Source organism: Biomphalaria glabrata, chromosome 8 (assembly GCF_947242115.1).
Source record: "Biomphalaria glabrata chromosome 8, xgBioGlab47.1, whole genome shotgun sequence".
In the NCBI taxonomy this organism is placed as follows: Eukaryota; Metazoa; Mollusca; class Gastropoda; family Planorbidae; genus Biomphalaria; species Biomphalaria glabrata.
The window spans coordinates 16,784,392-16,803,791 of NC_074718.1; the positions used below are offsets into that span (position 1 = coordinate 16,784,392).

Consider the following 19,400-nt stretch of genomic DNA (forward strand, 5'->3'; position numbering starts at 1 on the left):
AGGTAATAGGAACCATCCTCGTTCCCTGCATTGAAATGTTCTCCAAAGATTATAGCTCGGGAGTACAAATGAAACTTGCAATCTCAGCAATGTAAAGAAATATCATTTGTGACTACTTACCAAACCCTTGCTGCATAGAAAAGAATAATGAGTCCTGTTGAGCTCTTGTGTTTTACATTAAAAACAAAACGTCGATTAGATGATGATTCAGTTAAAAATATTGTCATATTGGTTGGCATAGTTCTTTCACGTTAGGTATGTGTAGATATGTGTGATCATTTTTTTTCAAAATTTAAGTTGATTAAGAATTACTTGCTACCATTGTTCCAAAGTGATTGCTTAATGTTTGTTTGCGGCAATAAATTTATACCGATCACTTGTATTAACAATGTGTTTCAATTCAACTATTTTATGCTATCCATCATTGTGCAAGTATTTTATATTTATGATTAACTATTTTTATTGAAATGAGTTTTAATTTATTAAACTCATAAAAATTATATCCAGCAATGTGTTACTAAATTGTATCATCGAAGTGTTTTAATGGATTAATAGAACCATGGAATTCATGTTAAATATGTGATTATGAAGACAATACTAACTAACTACAATGTTCACCATGACACTCAGAAACGTACATACGTAACTTGATTTAAATGTGAAGAATGAGAACACAATTTTGTGATTGACGGAAAACGTAAATGTCAAAAGCTACACCTGACAGATTTTAAAGCAATATCTTTTTTTGTTCAATTCTATTTTTATTTATTTTAGATCTTAAATAAATTAAATAATGAATATATAAAATGAAAACAACGTTACAAATTTAAGAAGAATATATGAAACACAAAAGTTGACGTTTTAATACTTTAAAAAGTTTTTTATAATTTTTTTTTATACAAAACAAAAACTAATAACCAATAATAATTGAAACTAAAAAATGTATATATGATTATGTTAAAGCAAGAAAGAAAATGTCATTTAATTATTTTTAGTTTAAATATTAAGAATGTAAAGAGTTATAAAATAAATGCGTACTCATATTTAAGGTTGACATGTCAACTTACTAGATATAACCAGATCCACTGTAATTTAATCCAGAATTTAAACTTCCACTGTGAACTATCTCAGACAGCACATCATTTAACCCCAGACAGTAAACAAATGCACCACTACTTCCTGGACATGTACAAGTTGTATATGTAAATTTAGATAGATCACCCACCTCTAGCTTCTCTTTCCATTGACCAACACTGACCTGTTTAGAACATCCATGTGGATGTGACACTATAACGTTTAACTTCTGGTTAAAGCTATTGTCAAAGTATTTGTTGCTGACTTTCAAACTGACATCAAAAAAATGTTTCCAAGTCTCAAGCAGTTTATTTCCTAAATTTTCGTCACATGTAACACAGTTCAACATACACAAGTCATACTCAATATTTACATAATCAACCTTGACCTTATCAACACTGACCTCTAGACTATCATTTCTATCATAAAACAGTCTCAAGGTCGTCTGACTGGCCTCAATGTCATCAAAAACCACCTGTATAGCTGTTGTCACTTTAAATTCCCACCACACATTGCTGGGCGAGTCTAAATCTTGACATTTTCTACACCAACACTTGGTGTAGTCTGTACGACCATTACATCCATCTTGTCTGACGCCATCATGAAACTTTTTTACTTTCCACACACTTCCGCTTCCTGTCCTCAGATTTCTTGTGTCACTCATGTTATAAAATGGAAATGGTTGAGTTGTCTTTGGCCAAAACATTGGTCTGTGTGGACTGGACATTAAAACACTCACTCTAACTGTCAGTTCAGATAAAACTTTTATGTATTCATACAAATCTTTGTCTTGATAACCTTCAGGTAAATGTTTCATGGCAAATGTATCAACAGGTATAAATTGTTTATGTCCTGGATTCTTCTTACAGTTAACAAGATATGTGTGTAGATCAGCTTCTCCACTTTCTGACTCCTGAGTTTCATGATTACCTGGAGGACAGGTAAATAAACTTCAGTTGAATAAATGCTTACAGCACAATGAACTGTATTGATTAAATCAATAGAAATATATAAATAAAAAATGTTTAATTTATTAGTTGATCTCAATTAAGAAAGAAATAAACCTAATAGTTACCTATTATAATACCTTCAGTATCATCTGATTGGACATAACACTGGTTTTTGGTGGCATGTAGACATTCTGAAACCATATTGAATAGATACCTATAATATTTGTTTTTACTTTTTTAAAGTTCTTTTTTAAAAATATTTTCATAATAAATAATAATAATAATAATAATAATAATTGTAATAGTATTAACTATCCATATGGAAATTTGTCTTACAATGTATGCATTATACCAAACAAATAATTATAAAATTATGTCTTTATTGAAAAATTACAAACTAAATATTTACCTGTAAGTTGATCATGACTAGGATTTAGATCAATGTTATAGTTTGTCTTACCTTCTGGACAATCACAAATATATTTGAATTGTGACATTAATTTCATTAAATATTACATGTTTTATATTTAAAAACTATGAATCATGTTTTAATTTAATGTTTTATTTTCTTAATACATGAAATCCATTAACAGTTCTAATATGATATATCTGTATGTATTAAAAATATCCACATAGGTATTTTACAAATAAATAGAAACTAAAGATTCCAATGCCAGGTACAAATCTAGAAAACAAAATTTAAATGTTATATAGTTTTATAGATAAAGAACCTTGGAATTAACATTTTGTGTTAATTAGTATTGAAAACGTATTACAAACCATTCTTACCTTTTATATTACTTTCACATCTTTCATTATGAAGACAAAATATAGTGTTGTCCTAAACATGTAATTTTTTAATTTTAAAATGTAAAAAATTAAAAACATATATAACTTTTTTGTTTCTGTGTGTGTGTTTTCTTTTTTTTACAAAATTATAAAATAAAAGTCATAAAATATTTCCTAATATTGATTTTAAAAAAATGCTTTAGAAAATTTTAAGTTTATTTAAAGTGTTCTTTTGTTGTCTTTGCCTGTCTTCAAAAGATCTCGAGAAGAGAATCCTATTAATAAAACTAAGATGCTACAGGAAGACTCCAGATATCATTTACAAAGACTGCGTCACTAATAAAGATATTAGAAAAAGGATTAATACAGCATCTGGACACCATGATGACCTGATAACCGAAGTCAAAAAAACGAAACTTATACTATATGGCCACATCACAACCGTTGAAGGAAATTCTATATAACGCTAAAAACAGAGAAGAATGGAGAAAGCGGTCAACAGATTTTGCATGGTACCCAGAACGGTTTAACAGACTAGGGGAAGGTAAAGTGCATGTCTTCAGCAATGGATATTTAAATATATACATACGATTTGTTTTACTTAAAATATCTTTGGATTTAATTTCTAGATCTAAACTATATCCATTTATATAGCTAAATTTATGGATTTAAAGTGATGTATATGCCGAAAGAAACTGTAGTGTAAATTTGTAACGCAGTACATATGAAGATATTTAAGCATAAGAAAGTAAATAAGATTCTTATTTTATCTATATCTTTAATATCAAACTTATAATATATAGATCTAGATTTATACCGCAAAAGGGGCTGGGACGCTAAGGTTACTCAAGTAGGCCGAACTTCCTGACAAAAACCCCTTATTTTTACGTAATATTTACTATTTCATGTTTGATTAATAGCTAAATAAAAATAAATTTCTTATGTCTTCGCTAATGTTAAGCTTCTCAACTTTCTCTGGTTAGAATGGTTGAGATTAATCGTATTTTGTACAAAGTTTGACATCTTTCGTGTGATATAAAATGGCTTTATAAAGATTTCTTTAATATGTCTAAACGACGATTACGTCCATGCAGATATATACTACTCAAATATCCTAACATAAAATTATTGGCTAGTGGTTTCTACTTATTACACTTTATTTTATTTCCATTTTTTTTTACAAAGCTTATATCAACTTTTTCTTTCTGTCTGTCAGTGTGTCTGTATGAACAAAAGTATGTACAAGTTAATTTTCCAACACCCTGTGTCGGATCTAGCTGAAATTATGCAGTTATTTCTTTTACCTGACAACATAAGAATGAATAGAAATAACCTTTAAACTAATTCACTATCTCTATCTCTATATATTATTCTCTTCTCCCTTCAACAGTTTGGACGAGAAGAAGTAAAAGAAAGATCACTCTCTTATTTCTGCGGTTAGTTCACTAGAAAACAAGAGTAGTATTCACACTACAGATGACTGGCTGCGCGCTTGACTGTCGTTTAAATTTATCAAACTCTACCCGCTCCAATTGGCGGGGCCAAGTTTGGGTAGGGAAGCGGATAATAAGTGAAATTTAAGAGTTTGTATTAGCAAATAAATTTGTCTATGCATTTTATTCATTCTTTACTACGTACAGAATTACTTTACGAGCCTTGCGTGTAGTAAAATCATACAATATATCATAATAATTATGTTTCCTACATAGATCACGCTCAATAGCAAGAATTACCAAATGTTTCAATACATAATGCCACGCGTAAGATTGGCCTTTTCTATATTGAATGACACCCCAAAATGACTATTTTTGTGAATATATTTCCGTATATTTTGAGGACTTTTTCGTATATTTTGCAATTTCAGGAGATTTCCAGGAGCTCGTGGTAAATCGACAGGAGGGCGCGGGAAATCTGTTTTAAATTATAAAATGGTTTCATTTAATAATTTATACACCTTGAATTAGTGCGGGTCATATGAAAGTGTGCATCCTTTGAAAAGTGGGGGCCCACTGCGGTCGCATAGGTTGCAGTTGCCTAAGACCTGTAATGCAAAAAAAAGCGGCGTATGTTACGCGGCCGGTCGACTAGTTCGTAATAAATTACTTTTTTTTAATATCTGAAACAAACGAAAGAAAAAGTCTGAGGGCTGAAGTGGTGGTATAAATTATTCCCCTTTATATTAGGCTGCCGTCCTGACTTAGTGAACACGAACATGAAACAGAAACCTCAGATAACAATACTATCTTTGATATTCATTGGCTCTTTGCTAACAGATGGTTACCGCGTTGGCTTGAGAAGCCTGAGAAGGCTTTAGTCCATAAGTTCGAATTCAGGTCATTTTTTTAAAAGTACATTTAAAAAGCGATCACTTCTTTCCAACAGGTCTAGATAAGTGATAGGATCATCTAGACACGTGATAGGATCATCTAGACAAGTTATAGGATCATCTAGACAAGTGATAGGATCATCTAGACAAGTGATAGGATCATCTAGATAAGTGATAGTATCATCTAGACACGTGATAGGATCATCTAGACACGTGATAGGATCATCTAGACACGTGATAGGATCATCTAGACAAGTGATAGGATCATCTAGACACGTGATAGTATCATCTAGACAAGTGATAGGATCATCTAGACAAGTGATAGGATCATCTAGACAAGTGATAGGATCATCTAGACAAGTGATAGGATCATCTAGACAAGTGATAGGATCATAGCGTATGCAGAACTCTACAAGCTTGAAATTGAGGAACACAAAAACAATTGGTAAAAAAATATTTCTAATCGACAAATGTATTATTGTTCGTCTAGATAAATCTAAACTAATTGATACACATTAATATAAGCTTTGTTGGTTTTTTAATTATTTTTTTTTTTTTGCATTTTGCTTATTTTCAAGGTATACTAGTACACTGTGAAAGCAAGAAGAAAGTATTCAATATGTTCAATATAGATACCATTAAATTTAAATCTAATGTTTGTTTGAAAAATGTTTTAAATGTTTTGGATGTTCCTTCAACGCTAATGATAATTTACTTACTAGTCAAATTCTCCTACAGGACGAAGACGGGTGACAGCGGGCAGGGTGTGAGCACGGGATCATCAAAACAACTTAGAGACACTCCAGTACGCCCACCGCAAGACATAATTAAAAGTATATTCCCTTTTTTTTCAAATTGATTAAAACAAATCTCAAATGATGCCAAAGAGGCAGACAGTATTCCACTCAGAAACGTTTAGTACTAGATTAATGTTATTATCAGTTTGCAAGAAGAATAAAATGTTAGTGTGTAGATCTTTAACATTTGTACATCTCGTCTGAAGAGTTTTTCTTGACTACATAAAGAACGTAGTCTGAATATATTTTATGTTTTATTTAGTTCTGTTGAAATGCTGAGAGCTACTTTTTTTAAAATTATTACATTATATCATTGTTTAGAGCCCCCCGTCCCAACCTCCTGTCTAATTCCAATGAAATAAATGCTTGTACATTTTATCAATCTAATACTTACCTGATTTAAAATTGCATTTTTGTGACTTTGTGTTGACAATTTTGATCCCATTCTATCTAGAAGAGAAGACAATCTGCTCGACAAATTTACAAATATAGAAAGTTTTAAAAAATCATAATACAATTTTTAAATGTTTCTTAATTATTTTTAACTAACAAAAGAAACTATAATAAAAACTTTTCTGTATGAATTTTTTTTTAAAGAAAAACTGTATAGAATACTTACATTTATTGACTTTTTAATATTTTTTTTTAAAGTCAAGCTAGACATTTATTTTTCAAAGTAATGTATAAACAATTTTGTTAATTTGAAAACGTCTGTCATCAGTTATTAAAAAAAAAACATGTATCCGCTCCATTAGACTATTTTTTTTTCATCCTTGATGCATTTAGTAACACGGAATGTAACATTACATGTTTACTGTCTTAAAACTTATAATTTTCATAAAGCTTATATCAACTCACTCTGTCTAGCTGGTGCACATTTTATAAACGTTAATTTTCACACTCCACATTTTCGGATCAAGTTGTAACTTAACAAAATAATTTATTTTTCCTAGCTAAACATTTATACAAAAAAAAAATTAATTAGTGGCAATTACTAAATTGTGTTAAATATAAAAAAAAATCGAAATGCATCTTACGTAATTGAGACATATGGCTTTTTCCTTAATATAAACTTTATTACGTATCTTACATGGAATGGTCTGCGTAAACGAAAGTAAAATACCGTTTTAATAAAAAGCTTGTAATGCGCTTAAAATAAAAATTCTATAGCATATATTAAAATAATCTTATTAATACAGAGTTACATTTGTTTTAGACTCATGCCTCTTTATATATCATCACTCTACAGCTTTCACACTGGTTATATTGTACAACTAAATAACGACATACCACATAACGGTTTCATCATAATTTCTTTAGACTATACAACTAAAAACATCCAGCCTATGTCAGTACATTTACTGGGATAAACTTAAAACCACTATGACCTCTTTAAAATATTAGTACTATACAATACTTATCATACGAATATACATTTAATAAATCCCTGAAATACAGTTATTCAAGAAATATTGAAGAAATAGCATGTTTAGAGACTATAAAAAACACTCTGTGTCAAAAAAATTCTTACCAACTCTGTCGTAGCTTCTTTATAACAATAAAGCAGTGTGTTAAGTTCCCACTACTTAAGACAGACATCCTAGTTTCCCCTCTTGATTGCACCATAAACACAGCACATTTGCTCCTAAACACAGTGGACATAGCACGAACACAGGACGGTCGTCAGATTAGGGTGGAGCTCATTTACACATCACCAAGCTGCACTCCTTACTAGGACTAAATCTGAAACTATAGTGTTGTTTTCATGCAAAGAAAACGTTTGTTGTTCAGTGTACAAATAAAAGTCTTATGAATAGAAATGTGTCAAACAGAGTTAAACCTCTTACAGAAATGTGAGGGACACAATTAAAACTCACTACAGTGTGTGGGACAATGTTTAACCTGTCACCACTATGTGTGGGACAATTTTAAACATCTCACCATAATGTGTGGGGTAATGTTAAACCTCTCACCAATATTAGTGAGACAATCTCTTTTAACTTAGCCAGTGTATAACAAGAAAACATTACACAATCTTTTTAAACATGTAGAGCTATTCTCTTAACACCTAATAATTGTTAGATTAAAAGGCAATGAAACATTTTTTTTACCTTTTCCGTTCCCCATTTACCCCAAGAAAAAACCTGGTTAAAGCGAATGTATAGATCTACTAAACTTGTAAAAAAGTATTCTTATGATAGACCTTTAGATCTAAATTTTGAAGACGATATGCAAAATTGTCCTGAACATTAAATATTTAACATTTTGAGTAATGCTGAAATACCGGAAGACGTATCTAAATGTGTGAAACATTAAGAAAATTGTAGAACTACTTTCTCTTATGTCAAGTAAACTAAATATACATTAACATAGGGTCATAGCTTTGTCTTACTATCACCCGCTATTTCAAAATTTGTGGAGACATGTAAAATGTAAGTATTTGGTTTAAAACTAAGCTTGTTTCGGGCACACGTTCTCTCAGGAGTGGATCATACTTAGACAATCTCACAGACTCCTAGAAATTAGCTAGATTTTGTATTTGCATCGCTTTTTCAGCTTGTTAGCGATGCTCATTAAGTCCCAGATTTCGCTTTTTTAGAACATTTATTTCTAAGCTCTAGATTTGGATGAAACCAGCGTACTTAACAATGGAGTAACAAAATGTGCACCAGAAAAAAGTGGGTGAGTAAAAGTGCCTTGCTTTCAGAGATTTAAACAAATCTAGTAAACTTGATTCAACCTGGTTAACAACTGACGTTTAATTTAAGAAGGAACATTGGAGATTAGCAAAATTATCAAAGTAAATTAATTTCTAGTAAACATTTCAAATACAGTATTTTGCCTTTGCTCATGTATGTACAATGCGTCGATTTTATTTAGAAAATGTATCCTTGGTTTGGTGCCTCTCTCCACTTGATGCCCCTGGCGGCCGCACCACTTGCACATGTCTAGCTACTGACCAATTAGCTGCTACAGGGAATTTCTGTTAGCACCAAGTCCCTGTTTTATTAGTAATGCGTTTTTATTGTAAATTCAACACATGAAAAAAGACTTTGTTGCACAGTGATACACACTAGAGACTTAAAACTAAACTAAATAGTAACACACATTTTGACCTCACAATATTGTAAAAAAAACATTATCCGCAAATTTAATTTCAAAACTCGCTAGTATGCTCTAAAGGATTTTTCGTCACTATAGTTCCAGTGGCAGTTATGAGAATAAATATTTCGTGCTATTTTATTCTCACGTCAGAGATAAAAAAAAATGTAGCATATTATCATTCTTTAACTAAAACCAGAGACTCATCCTTGCGCCTTCCATTGTCACTGGAGACAGCAAGAGCTGTATATATCTTTTGTTGCAGACAATAACACACATTTTTATTCATTTATGAAAAAAAAATGTTCTAAATGCAGTGTTTATATTCAAATACAATTCTATCAACTATGACATCAAAACTTGTTATTATTTTTAGGAACACTTTCGGAGAAAAAAAGCTAATTTGATAAATGTTATTACAATGAAATCCAAACATTTTTTTTAAACGGTTGAGATGTAGAGATTTATAAAGAAAGAAAAACTAATTAAAAACAAATGGGTCAGTTATGGGTTAACAATCTTTAGATTAAATATTTGCAAGAATAATGTACACATATCTCAATTTAATGTCTAATCAAGATTCGATAGAAATATAATTTTAGGATAAACCTATCTATACTAACTTTGTTAGACTACAAATTAATTTTGTATCATATATTGAATGTCTAAAGTATGTCTAAGCCAGCATAAGCAATTTAAATAAATAAATGTCTTCCTTCAATGAGTTTCTCATGTCAGTATTTGTTTTGCCTTGTTCTTGTATCATGTTTATAAAAGTGTACTTCAAAAACACGCAAATTTACACACACACACACACATAAACTTTCACAAAGTTAAATTGTAGGAAATGTCACGTAGAAATTCCATCACTAGTATGTTAAGTTGGATGTACTTTGTCTTGCTTGCAGCTTTACTTCGTTCTTCAGTATTGTACCTCAGAATCTTGTTCTCAGTAAAAAAGGGGAATGATATAAAATTTAAAGCACTCTCGTTCTCTGCAAATATGGCATAATGGTATTAGTTTACGTGACTAGAAACGCTAAATCAGGTTTTTCTTATATTTTAAGAATATGCAGAAAAAAATGCAGATTACAAATATGTAATTTGATTTCTTCGGAGATAAATAGTTTTTAAAATATAAATTTTTAAGTTTTATTTCTTATTACCATTATATTGTCATTGGAAATACGCCATTTTGGTTTTAAGGCTTAATACTAGACTATCTCCCTTGAATTACTTACCAACATTTTTCTGTTGCTGTTTTGTCTTTCTTTCTAGCAGCTATTAGATCTAATATTAAAATTCATTTAAAATGATAGCATAAGAACAAAAAACTCTCTTAAAAAAAGTTATTGAAAAAATAAAGAAACAACTTCATCAATTTATTATTAACATTTTTTTAGACCTTTATTTCAGTAAATACACTTAAAAATGCATAAGTTGACAGCATAAGAATAGAAATTTCTTTTAAAAAAGGTATTGAAAAAAAGAAGAAACATTAAAAACAACATGGTGGTCAGTAAAGGTATAAGAGCATCTAAACTATTACCGGCATAATTTCAGATCTATTAATATTGAAAAAGATAGAGACATCAACAAAATAATGCCCAGGACATTAAATTAATAATAATCCGGTACTTTTATACACATCATTTACAAGTCCGCGCTATTTTGTCTTGCGCTATTTTGTCGGGAAATTTCGTGCTATTTTGTCGGCGCTATTTTTTCCGCGCTATTTTCACGGTTCACCCCTTCAAGTAACTGAAAAATTTAAAAGATGAGTGCAACACCAGCGACATGAGCAAAACCTTTTAGTCAATAGATGGCTTTATAGCGAGAATACGAAAATGTAAGTACGTCACTTACTCACTCCATTTGTGACTCAGACCAAACACTAAATAGTTGTATATGAAAATGAGATTTTAATGTAGAAATATAACAAAAAGACAAAATTTACTTTTGGTCTTTTACCATAAAAATATGCGCGGTATATGGACCTATGCCTTGTAATTGTATTTTGATTTTTACTTATGCTAGATTTTTTGTCAAATATATATCCAATAAACAGGTAATTTTCGAATCAACACCATGACTTAAAAATATTGATAGCGTAGCTAATTACTACGGAAATGAAAACTATTTTGAAATCATAGCCGCTTATATTTAACTCACTACCAAGCTATGTTGCCAATTACGTTAAGAATATTGTTATAAACCTGGTGGTGGCACAGAGAGGGGTAGTGGTGTGTGTGTGTAGTCAGCCGACGCAAATCGCCCCAGGCCAGCGCTAGACGAGCGGTCAACCGTGACGAGTTACGATGGTCAGCCGAGTCGAGTGTCAACAGGACGGCTCGGGAAGGATCGCCGTCGTGAACAGAGCTCAGGAGCGTCACGAGTGTTGTAGTCATCTGACCACCTAGAAAAGTTGAGCGGCGTTCTGTCCGGTTCGAGAAGGCCAGTAGGGACCCTATATAAGAGCGGAGGTGTCGCAGTCAAGACGGTTGAGAAAGGAGGTTTACGACAGGAGTTCAGAACACGGTCGACTACAGCACAGTTATGCGGTGTGGTTCTGTACGGAGCATTACGACGGTTCAGTGCGGAGTACTATCAAGTACAGTTGAGACGAACGGCGTCTTGATCTTTGTCTGTGATCGAGTCCGACACAACGAACCTAGTGTGTGAAGTCAGTCCTGAACTGTTGAACCCAGTGCAAGCTGGAACGAGACGGAGAGGCCAGTGCAAGAGTTGATACGGCGGTACGGCTATTAACAGGAGAGATATTTGTACAGTGTACGTGTTGCCAATTGTACAGTATTAGCTGTTATTTATTCAACTTTTAAAGTGTTAAGGTTACTTTGGAGCCCTGAGTTGTCAAGTTCTTTAAGTTGGTGGTGTATGGTGCAGTTTGCAGAGAGCCTGGATAGTGAGATTTGTAACAATATTCTGGATTGTCCCGTTTACATTCAACCTCTTCGTAAGAACTTTTTACGCACAGCATATGTTGGAAAAAAATACAAATTAAATTGATTTTATTTGCAAAACAACAAATAATAATAATAATAATAATAAAACATTTTAAAATATGAATATCAAAGCCTATTATATCCTAAGATTGTAACATAGGAAGTGAAAAAGAAAAAAAAATAATGTGCTAGAAAATGTTGACTAGCTTGTCAAGTTGTCTCCTCGGTTAGGTCGAAGCGGTCACTGTTTAGCCTTGGTATAAACACACACCTCAGTAAGCCCAGCAAGAACAAAGAAAGAAAAAAACAAAGTTATTAAAACTACGAAATGTTACCAATGAGAACAATAGTGTCTTAATTTGCAATAAGGGACAACAACTAATAAAAGTAATTTAAATATTGTTACGAATCTCACTATCCAGGCTCTCTGCTAACTGCACCATACACCACCAACTTAAAGAACTTGACAACTCAGGGCTCCAAAGTAACGTAACACTTTAATAGTTGAATAAATAACAGCCAATACTGTACAATTGGCAACGCGTACACTGTACAAATATCTCTTCGATAACACCGTTCCGCCGTATCAATTCTTGCACTGGCCTCTCCGTATCGTTCCGGGCTTGCACTGGGTTCAACAGTTCAGGACTGACTTCACACACTAGGCTCGTTGTGTCGGACTCGATCACAGACCAAGATCAAGACGCCGTTCGTCTCAACTGTACTTGATAGTACTCCGCACTGAACCGTCGTAATGCTCCGTACAGAACCACACCGCTGAACTGTGCTGTAGTCGACCGGACTGTAGTGAACCGGGCTCTCAACCGTCTTGACTTCGACACCTCCGCTCCTTATATAGGGTCCCTACTGGCCTTCTAGAACCGGACAGAACGCCGCTCGACGTTTCTAGGTGGTCAGATGACTACAACTTTCGTAACGCCGATCCTTCCCAAACCCTCTTGTTGACACTCGTCTCGGCTGACCGTCGTAACTCGTCACGGTTGACCGCTCGTCTAGCGCTGGCCTGGGGCGATTTGCGTCGGCTGACTACACTCACACCACTATCCCCATCTGTGCCACCAAGTTTATAACAATATTAATATCCAGTGACTCTTCCGATTAGTAGATAGAAAGAACTAAAAAAGTACTAAGATCCGACAGGTCTTATTAAATAGTCTCTGCTTTGTCCTTTCTATATAAAAAAATAATATTTTGTTGACGATCCTGTAAGGCAGGCTTGAATTTTTCACCCACACATTTCTATTAGGCTTGAGTTGAGAGAATGTCGACACGGGATATACTCGTGTAGAACTGGTAGAATTTTTCACCCACACTTGAGGAAACAATGTCAACACGGGACGTAACTTCTGTAGGAAATAAACAATGTTTACTTTTTCTTGTGGCGTCAGATATTTACAACTTGAGCTTATGTAGTTTAGCTGGCCCACAAGAAAGGAAGAAAAAAAATATGTTGTATCTTTTATCTAGCTCCAACTAGTACATCTAGTTATATGTGGTAATCCGTTGTTCCAACGTAGAATTAGCTATGAAGATAATGTCAGTTGTATCAGTTGTACTATTACTTAAACAAGACAATTTAAATTAGTAGATGTGGAATAAGTCAGGCTTAGACCAGACTTAGAATAGTAGACAACTTTAGAACTTGCATTTGTAGACTGTAGACTGTATTATAGACTGACTGACAAATGTGACGAATGAAATATGACATGTACTATAGATACGGTAATTGGACCAGACGAAGACCTCAGATGTCAGGTATTACTTTATGTTTGTCTGGACTTGGTTCCTGTGGCTCGATAGGGTTTTTTTTGGCTTGACAATGATTATATAATGAGGAACAATTACTACTAGATATAGTTAACTCCAACTCCAGAATTTTAAGAATATGACAATGATACTTTAATACTTAATAATCCAATAGAGCACAAATAATGACACCAACTTCAATGTATATTTAATACACACAACACCAGTCCAAAAACATAATACAACTGACTACCGATTTCACTCTATCAACCAACGGAAACTCACATTCATAAAATATCACGTGTATACTGTTCACATTCATGCCTGGGGGGGGGGAATAAACAAAGGGATATAACTCTTTCATATTTAAATAGTACAAAAGAAATAACACAATCACTCTCACCATAACTGCCCCTGAAAATCTAGATTTAATAAATACATCATTGAAACTATCATACCTTTACAGTTTCACCTGGTCAATTTTATTTGTAAATCTAGTTGCTGTTTCTTTAAGGACTTTTTATATATTTTTTAAGTATTAATTTTATTAAATTAAAAAAAACAACAACCAGGAGATGAATATAGCAGAGAAATAAAGCTTAACAAAAACTCACTATATTACACCAACTCCACTGTAATTAAATCCAGACTTTAAACCTCCACTGTGGACAAAAGAAGACAACCACAGGTAATCATATTCCACACAAGAAACATGTGCTCCACTACTTCCTTGACATGTAAAAGCTGTACAAGTAAACAAAGAGCTATTAAAGTCAGCCTGTATTCTGTCCTTCCATTGACCAACACTAACCAGTTTAGAACATCCGTAAGGATGTGACACTTTAAATGTAAACTTCTGTTGAGAGTGATTATCATGAACTTTCCATGAGAAATTTCAAAATCTCTCCATATTTCCATTACTTTATTTCCTTAATTGTTGTGACATGTCACAAATTTCAACCAACACCTGTCATACCCGATATATACATCTAAAACACTGATCTTATCAACGCTGGCCATTGGACTATCATCTCTATCATAAAACAATCTCAAGGTCATGTGGCTTGCCTCAATGTCATCAAAAATCACAAGTATGGTTGTGTACACAGAATTATCTGACAGGTCGCTGGAAACGCTCTGGAATCGAAGCAGTACGATTTGGCTCGACCGTTTTGGCGCAGTCATTTTGATGCGCTTGGGGATTTTTGGTGCAAAATGGTTTTGCCACATATTTTACGTTCATTGTATTATTTCTTTACAAAAGAATGATATATATCTATGTTTTATAAAAGTGTTTGTGTTAAGACGTATATTTCATGTACATAACAAGAGATATTTTTGTCATTTATTTTTGGTATTTAAGTTTTTTTTTATTTAATTATTGCTAGATCAATAATATTACTACAAGACCAGTCAGTAATTCGTACTTCACTGTAAAGGGTGCATAAAATAGTAAAGTTATTAATACTTTTTAGTATGTGTGGGGTATAATGCAGTAGTACAAAAACAAATATTTCTACCATAATAACGTAAATATGTTAGAAGAAGATTTTCTGAATGTCCAATTCACATAAAGTACTTTTCATTTGACAGCTCCAACTATTTGATTTTCTACCTAATAGTAAAATTCTTGTATTGTCCTATTTTCCCGAGTCATAAAAAATAAACTTTTCTTTCAGCTCAAGTGAAACTATATAGTTCTGGTATTCTAATGGAATAGTCAACGTTGACCTAGGTTCAGGCTTTGAAGAAGCTTCTTGCATTTAGTTTCTCCTACGCTTAATTACTTTCCACATATAGTCTTTTTTAGGCGATTTAGCATGCACTGCTGTAGATACAAGATTGGTCTCTTTGAAAGAAGCAACCCTCTTTTTAATTATTATTAAAAAATAGGCAGCCTGAAGTTATGCAGCATCACTTCCATGGCTGTGCTGTATAATTGATTTAAAACAAGGTCGTTGTGTACAGTATCTGTGTAGACGAGCTCTACATTTAATTTTAAGTTCACAACGCCAGAACTTCTTAAATTGGTCTGCACTAAACCAATCAAAACATAGAGATATCCTTCATGCGTCTATTGTTCCATATCAAAACAGGAAATGGTCATAACACAGCTTCTCTACGCTTTACTTACACACACTGAAGATGATACCCAGGCACTGGCGGATCCAGGGGGGTGGGCGGTAGGGGCGATCGCCCCCCCCCCCCACTCGGCCGACCCCCTCCCGAAGAGGGGGGGGGACGGACGAATTTTAGTATAGAATTCACACAATTTGTTGATGAATTTAGTACTTATGTTAATAATATATAATAATTATTTATATTTCAACCTATTTTTAGATTATTTCGCTTCCCCCCTTTCTAGTATTTTGGCCGATTTGGTAGGGTCGGGAAGGGACGATGGCATCAATCTGCCCCCCCCCCCACCATAAACTTTCGAGTGGAGGGGGCGGTCCTATTTATCACAGCTTGCTAACAGAATCAATTAAATATCTATATGATTAAAACTTGTTATTGGTATTTTAACCGGTCTTTATATTATGTCGTTCATCTGTTGGCCGATTGGAAGGGGAGGAGCAAATACCTCTACTGCCCTTCCCATCTAAACCCTTTGAGTGGTGGGGGGGGCGGTCCTACTTTTATGGAGAAATCATAGTATGTGAACAAAATTAGTCGAATATCTATATAATATAAACAGGTGGAATAGCGATACATGCAATCACCTTCCCCCCATCGGACAAACCAATACTTTTTCTTTTTGTATTATAGTTAGAAATTAGAACATTTTAAAAATATATCACTAATATAATTTATATATGTGTCACGATCATCAATGGTGTTGATGTCACACTCTAAGATGGTGCTACTGTCACGATCAGACTTGAACTATATTGCACCATCAATGATCGTGATTGCCGAGGATCTTGAAATGATCTTTCGATAAGATGATCGTAAAGAAGTAGACAGATCTATGTTGATGATACGATCATACAGAATGTTGCCAATTGATAAGAGGATCATCTAGGTCTAGGAGTTACAACTTGACAAATATGATCTAAGTACGATCTAAATTCAATGAAGAAACTTCTCTTCGTTCAAAAACAATTACTTTAATTAATAACTTGTAAACACTATACACAAATAGTTACAATGCTTAAATGTACTTGAATAACTGATCTATTCAATAATATATCTGTCACCGTGTTATTTTATATATTATGAATGTCACTGTGGCTATCAATGTAGGTGTGGTGTTGACATTGGGTTCTTGTTACAAATCACAGAATAATGAAATGACGCTGGATGTAGCAGACACAATAAGTTTAATATAACACCACATAGTGAATACACCATACAATTCGACCCAGGAATGGTCAGTATTAATCCAACAGGAATATACGAATATCACAACTTAGTAACTATTCTATAACCAACTACTTTAAACATCTAACTCTACTGCTTATATATTAAGTGACTCAATACAAGTGCTTGCTACAAGATCTCTATGTGGACTGACTGCCTTTAACTCTCTGGTTCACCTAAGGTCAAAAGTGTTCACCTTAGTGCAACATTGGTTGTGAATAAGATTCACAATATGGAATTAACATACACAATACAGAATTAGGGTTTCTACTCTATGGCACCAACTTTGAGGTGGTGACAATATCTGAGTCTTGATACGAATAAAATATATATTCTTAACTACATACAAGTTAGATCTCATCCCTACAAATATTTACAACCGACTCAGGCTATTTTGCATCTTCCCTGGGTTTCAGCTTGTAATCACGTGATCAACAACTTACTCCTCCCAGACCAACCAATCATTGCAGTCTAATGTTTCCCTGCTATTTCGAGCTAAGTCGGCGAACAACTCAAAACTGTTACCATATATGGTCATAGTGTACGTGACATATGCTATAAAGTAAATTCTTATATCGAGTCGCCCAACCCTTATTCTTTAATGCCAAATGCAATCATTAGCAGAAATTATAAAAAGCGAGGATTAATCGTTTTCATTTTACCGCCCTTCCCCTTTCCAGACAGAGTTTGTGTAATTACACATGAATTTATCATAACTACTTTAAGAAAGACTTTGCTTTGGAAAAGTTATAATTCAAACGAAATTTTTCTATATAACAGTCAGGGTTGAGATGAGTTCAAAAGCCAGATAATCTTTTCCTAGTCGACTTTTTCCAACCTTTACTCTAGCTCATATTGTCTAGTTAAATAAATTTAGGACACAATTTATGTTTGAATTTTATTGAATATTATTAATCGAATTTTTTTTTTCGGCGGCGATCCTCAAAGCCTTAATCTAAATATGTGGGGTATCATATCTTTAAAAGAATAAATCGGTTGTATTTGCAATGTATTAAGGGACTATAAATTCATATTCAAATATTTTTCACATTATTCAAAAGGTCCTTTAAATAGAATGAATAATGAGCTGTATGTCAGGAGAATGCGTTACTGCAGTGAAGAATGCCAGAAAACGCTTTTGTCGTTGGGGCTTCACCCAGAACCCCACTGATAAATATTGAGCTGTAGATATCAGGAGAATGCGTTTCAGTCGTGAAAAATGCAAGAAAACGCTTTTGGCGTCAGGGTCCCGAACCCCACTTAGTAAGCGTTCTCCCAGACCCCCAAGCTTGCAAGAGAAAAAGCCTCAACATGACTTTTTTTTTTCGTTTTTTTTTTTCGCCGAAGATTGAGAAACAGTCTTATTTTATTCTCATATATCGAAAATATATATTGTTAGAAACTCGGTGGTGACACAGATAGTCGTAGGCTGTGTGTGTTTTAGCCAACGCAAATCGCCCCAGTCCAGCGCAGGACGAGCGGTCAACTGTGACCAGTGACAGTTTACGCCAGTTCGGCAACGACCTGTGTGTAAATATTACGCACGCAAGTCTCGGCGATTGTGATCATTCTGAGTGGTCAAGAACGTTCCATCCGATTCTAGAAGGCCAGTAAAGACACTATATAAGAGCGAGTGTGTCAGAAAGACGGGACTTCACGTTACCTCGCAATGTGACCAGACGAGGCGAAGTTAGAGACAGACGGTGTGTGAAGTCAGGCGGAACAAGGCTAGGTTTTGGACAGTTAGTGTGATGTTGTTGCCAACTGTACAGTATTTGTAATGTATTTGAAATTAAACGGTTACTGTTACTTTGGAGCCCTGATGAGTTGTGAGGTTCTTTAATTTCGTTGTGTCGTGTGGTGTAGTTTGAAGAGAGCCTGGATAGTAGGAGAGATCGTAACATTGGTGTCAGAAGTGGGATCGGATCTACTATGGCTCGTCTGAAACTGCTGAACGAACTGGAATTGAAGGAACTGAGGCGAGAACTCTGTGATCGAGGGCTGAATGCAATCGGAAAGAAAGAAACCTTTCAAGCACGCCTTAGAGAAGAACTAACTGAAGAAGGTGAAGATCCGGACACCTACTTGTTCGAGTTAGAATCCGATGAAGTGCAGCTGTTGATCACCTTTATAGAACAGATGCCGGCTGACTTTCAAAACGTGTTGAAAGGTGACTTACAGAAAGAGACCTGTACCAGAGTAGAACAGATGTACACTTCAGTGAAAGAAGTGACGAGCCCCGAGCTGAACGCTTTGAACGAGGTAGTAG

At 33.8% G+C, this 19,400-nt stretch overlaps 2 protein-coding genes and 1 long non-coding RNA gene across 7 annotated transcripts in view; 1 reads left to right on the top strand and 2 right to left on the bottom strand.

Moving 5' to 3' along the window:
• Positions 1-19,400, bottom strand: part of LOC106076018 (uncharacterized) — a 225,276-nt gene that overhangs the window by 37,209 nt on the left and 168,667 nt on the right. The gene's annotated exons all lie outside the window — the stretch shown is intronic.
• On the bottom strand, positions 841-7,533 carry LOC106074384 (uncharacterized). 3 transcript variants are annotated; one of them, XM_056039074.1, is made up of 6 exons: positions 7,468-7,533; positions 6,331-6,403; positions 2,814-2,865; positions 2,434-2,484; positions 2,150-2,215; positions 841-2,004 (listed from the first exon to the last, which is right to left on the bottom strand). In XM_056039074.1, exons 2-6 carry the CDS (start codon positions 6,379-6,381, stop codon positions 1,067-1,069), a joined length of 1,158 nt encoding a protein of 385 aa, XP_055895049.1. In that variant the 5' UTR covers positions 6,382-6,403; positions 7,468-7,533; the 3' UTR covers positions 841-1,066. The 3 variants fall into 3 exon arrangements, with proteins under 3 accessions (XP_055895049.1, XP_055895048.1, XP_055895050.1); XM_056039073.1 differs by having other exon boundaries at positions 2,434-2,487; XM_056039075.1 differs by lacking the exon at positions 2,434-2,484.
• LOC129927796 (uncharacterized) lies at positions 1,895-6,337 on the top strand. 2 transcript variants are annotated; one of them, XR_008779471.1, is made up of 4 exons: positions 1,895-2,015; positions 3,072-3,357; positions 5,196-5,584; positions 5,878-6,337. It is a non-coding gene; the product is annotated as an uncharacterized LOC129927796 (long non-coding RNA). The 2 variants fall into 2 exon arrangements; XR_008779470.1 differs by having other exon boundaries at positions 5,196-6,337.

Coding starts and splice junctions, on each gene's coding strand:
- LOC106074384 (XM_056039073.1), bottom strand. CDS start 6,381: ATGGGATCAAAATTGTCAACACAAAGTCACAAAAATGCAATTTTAAAT. Junction 2,216..2,433: donor TAGTCATGATCAACTTACAG/GTAAATATTTAG, acceptor ATATGGTTTCAG/AATGTCTACATGCCACCAAA. Junction 2,005..2,149: donor TACTGAAGGTATTATAATAG/GTAACTATTAGG, acceptor CCTGTCCTCCAG/GTAATCATGAAACTCAGGAG.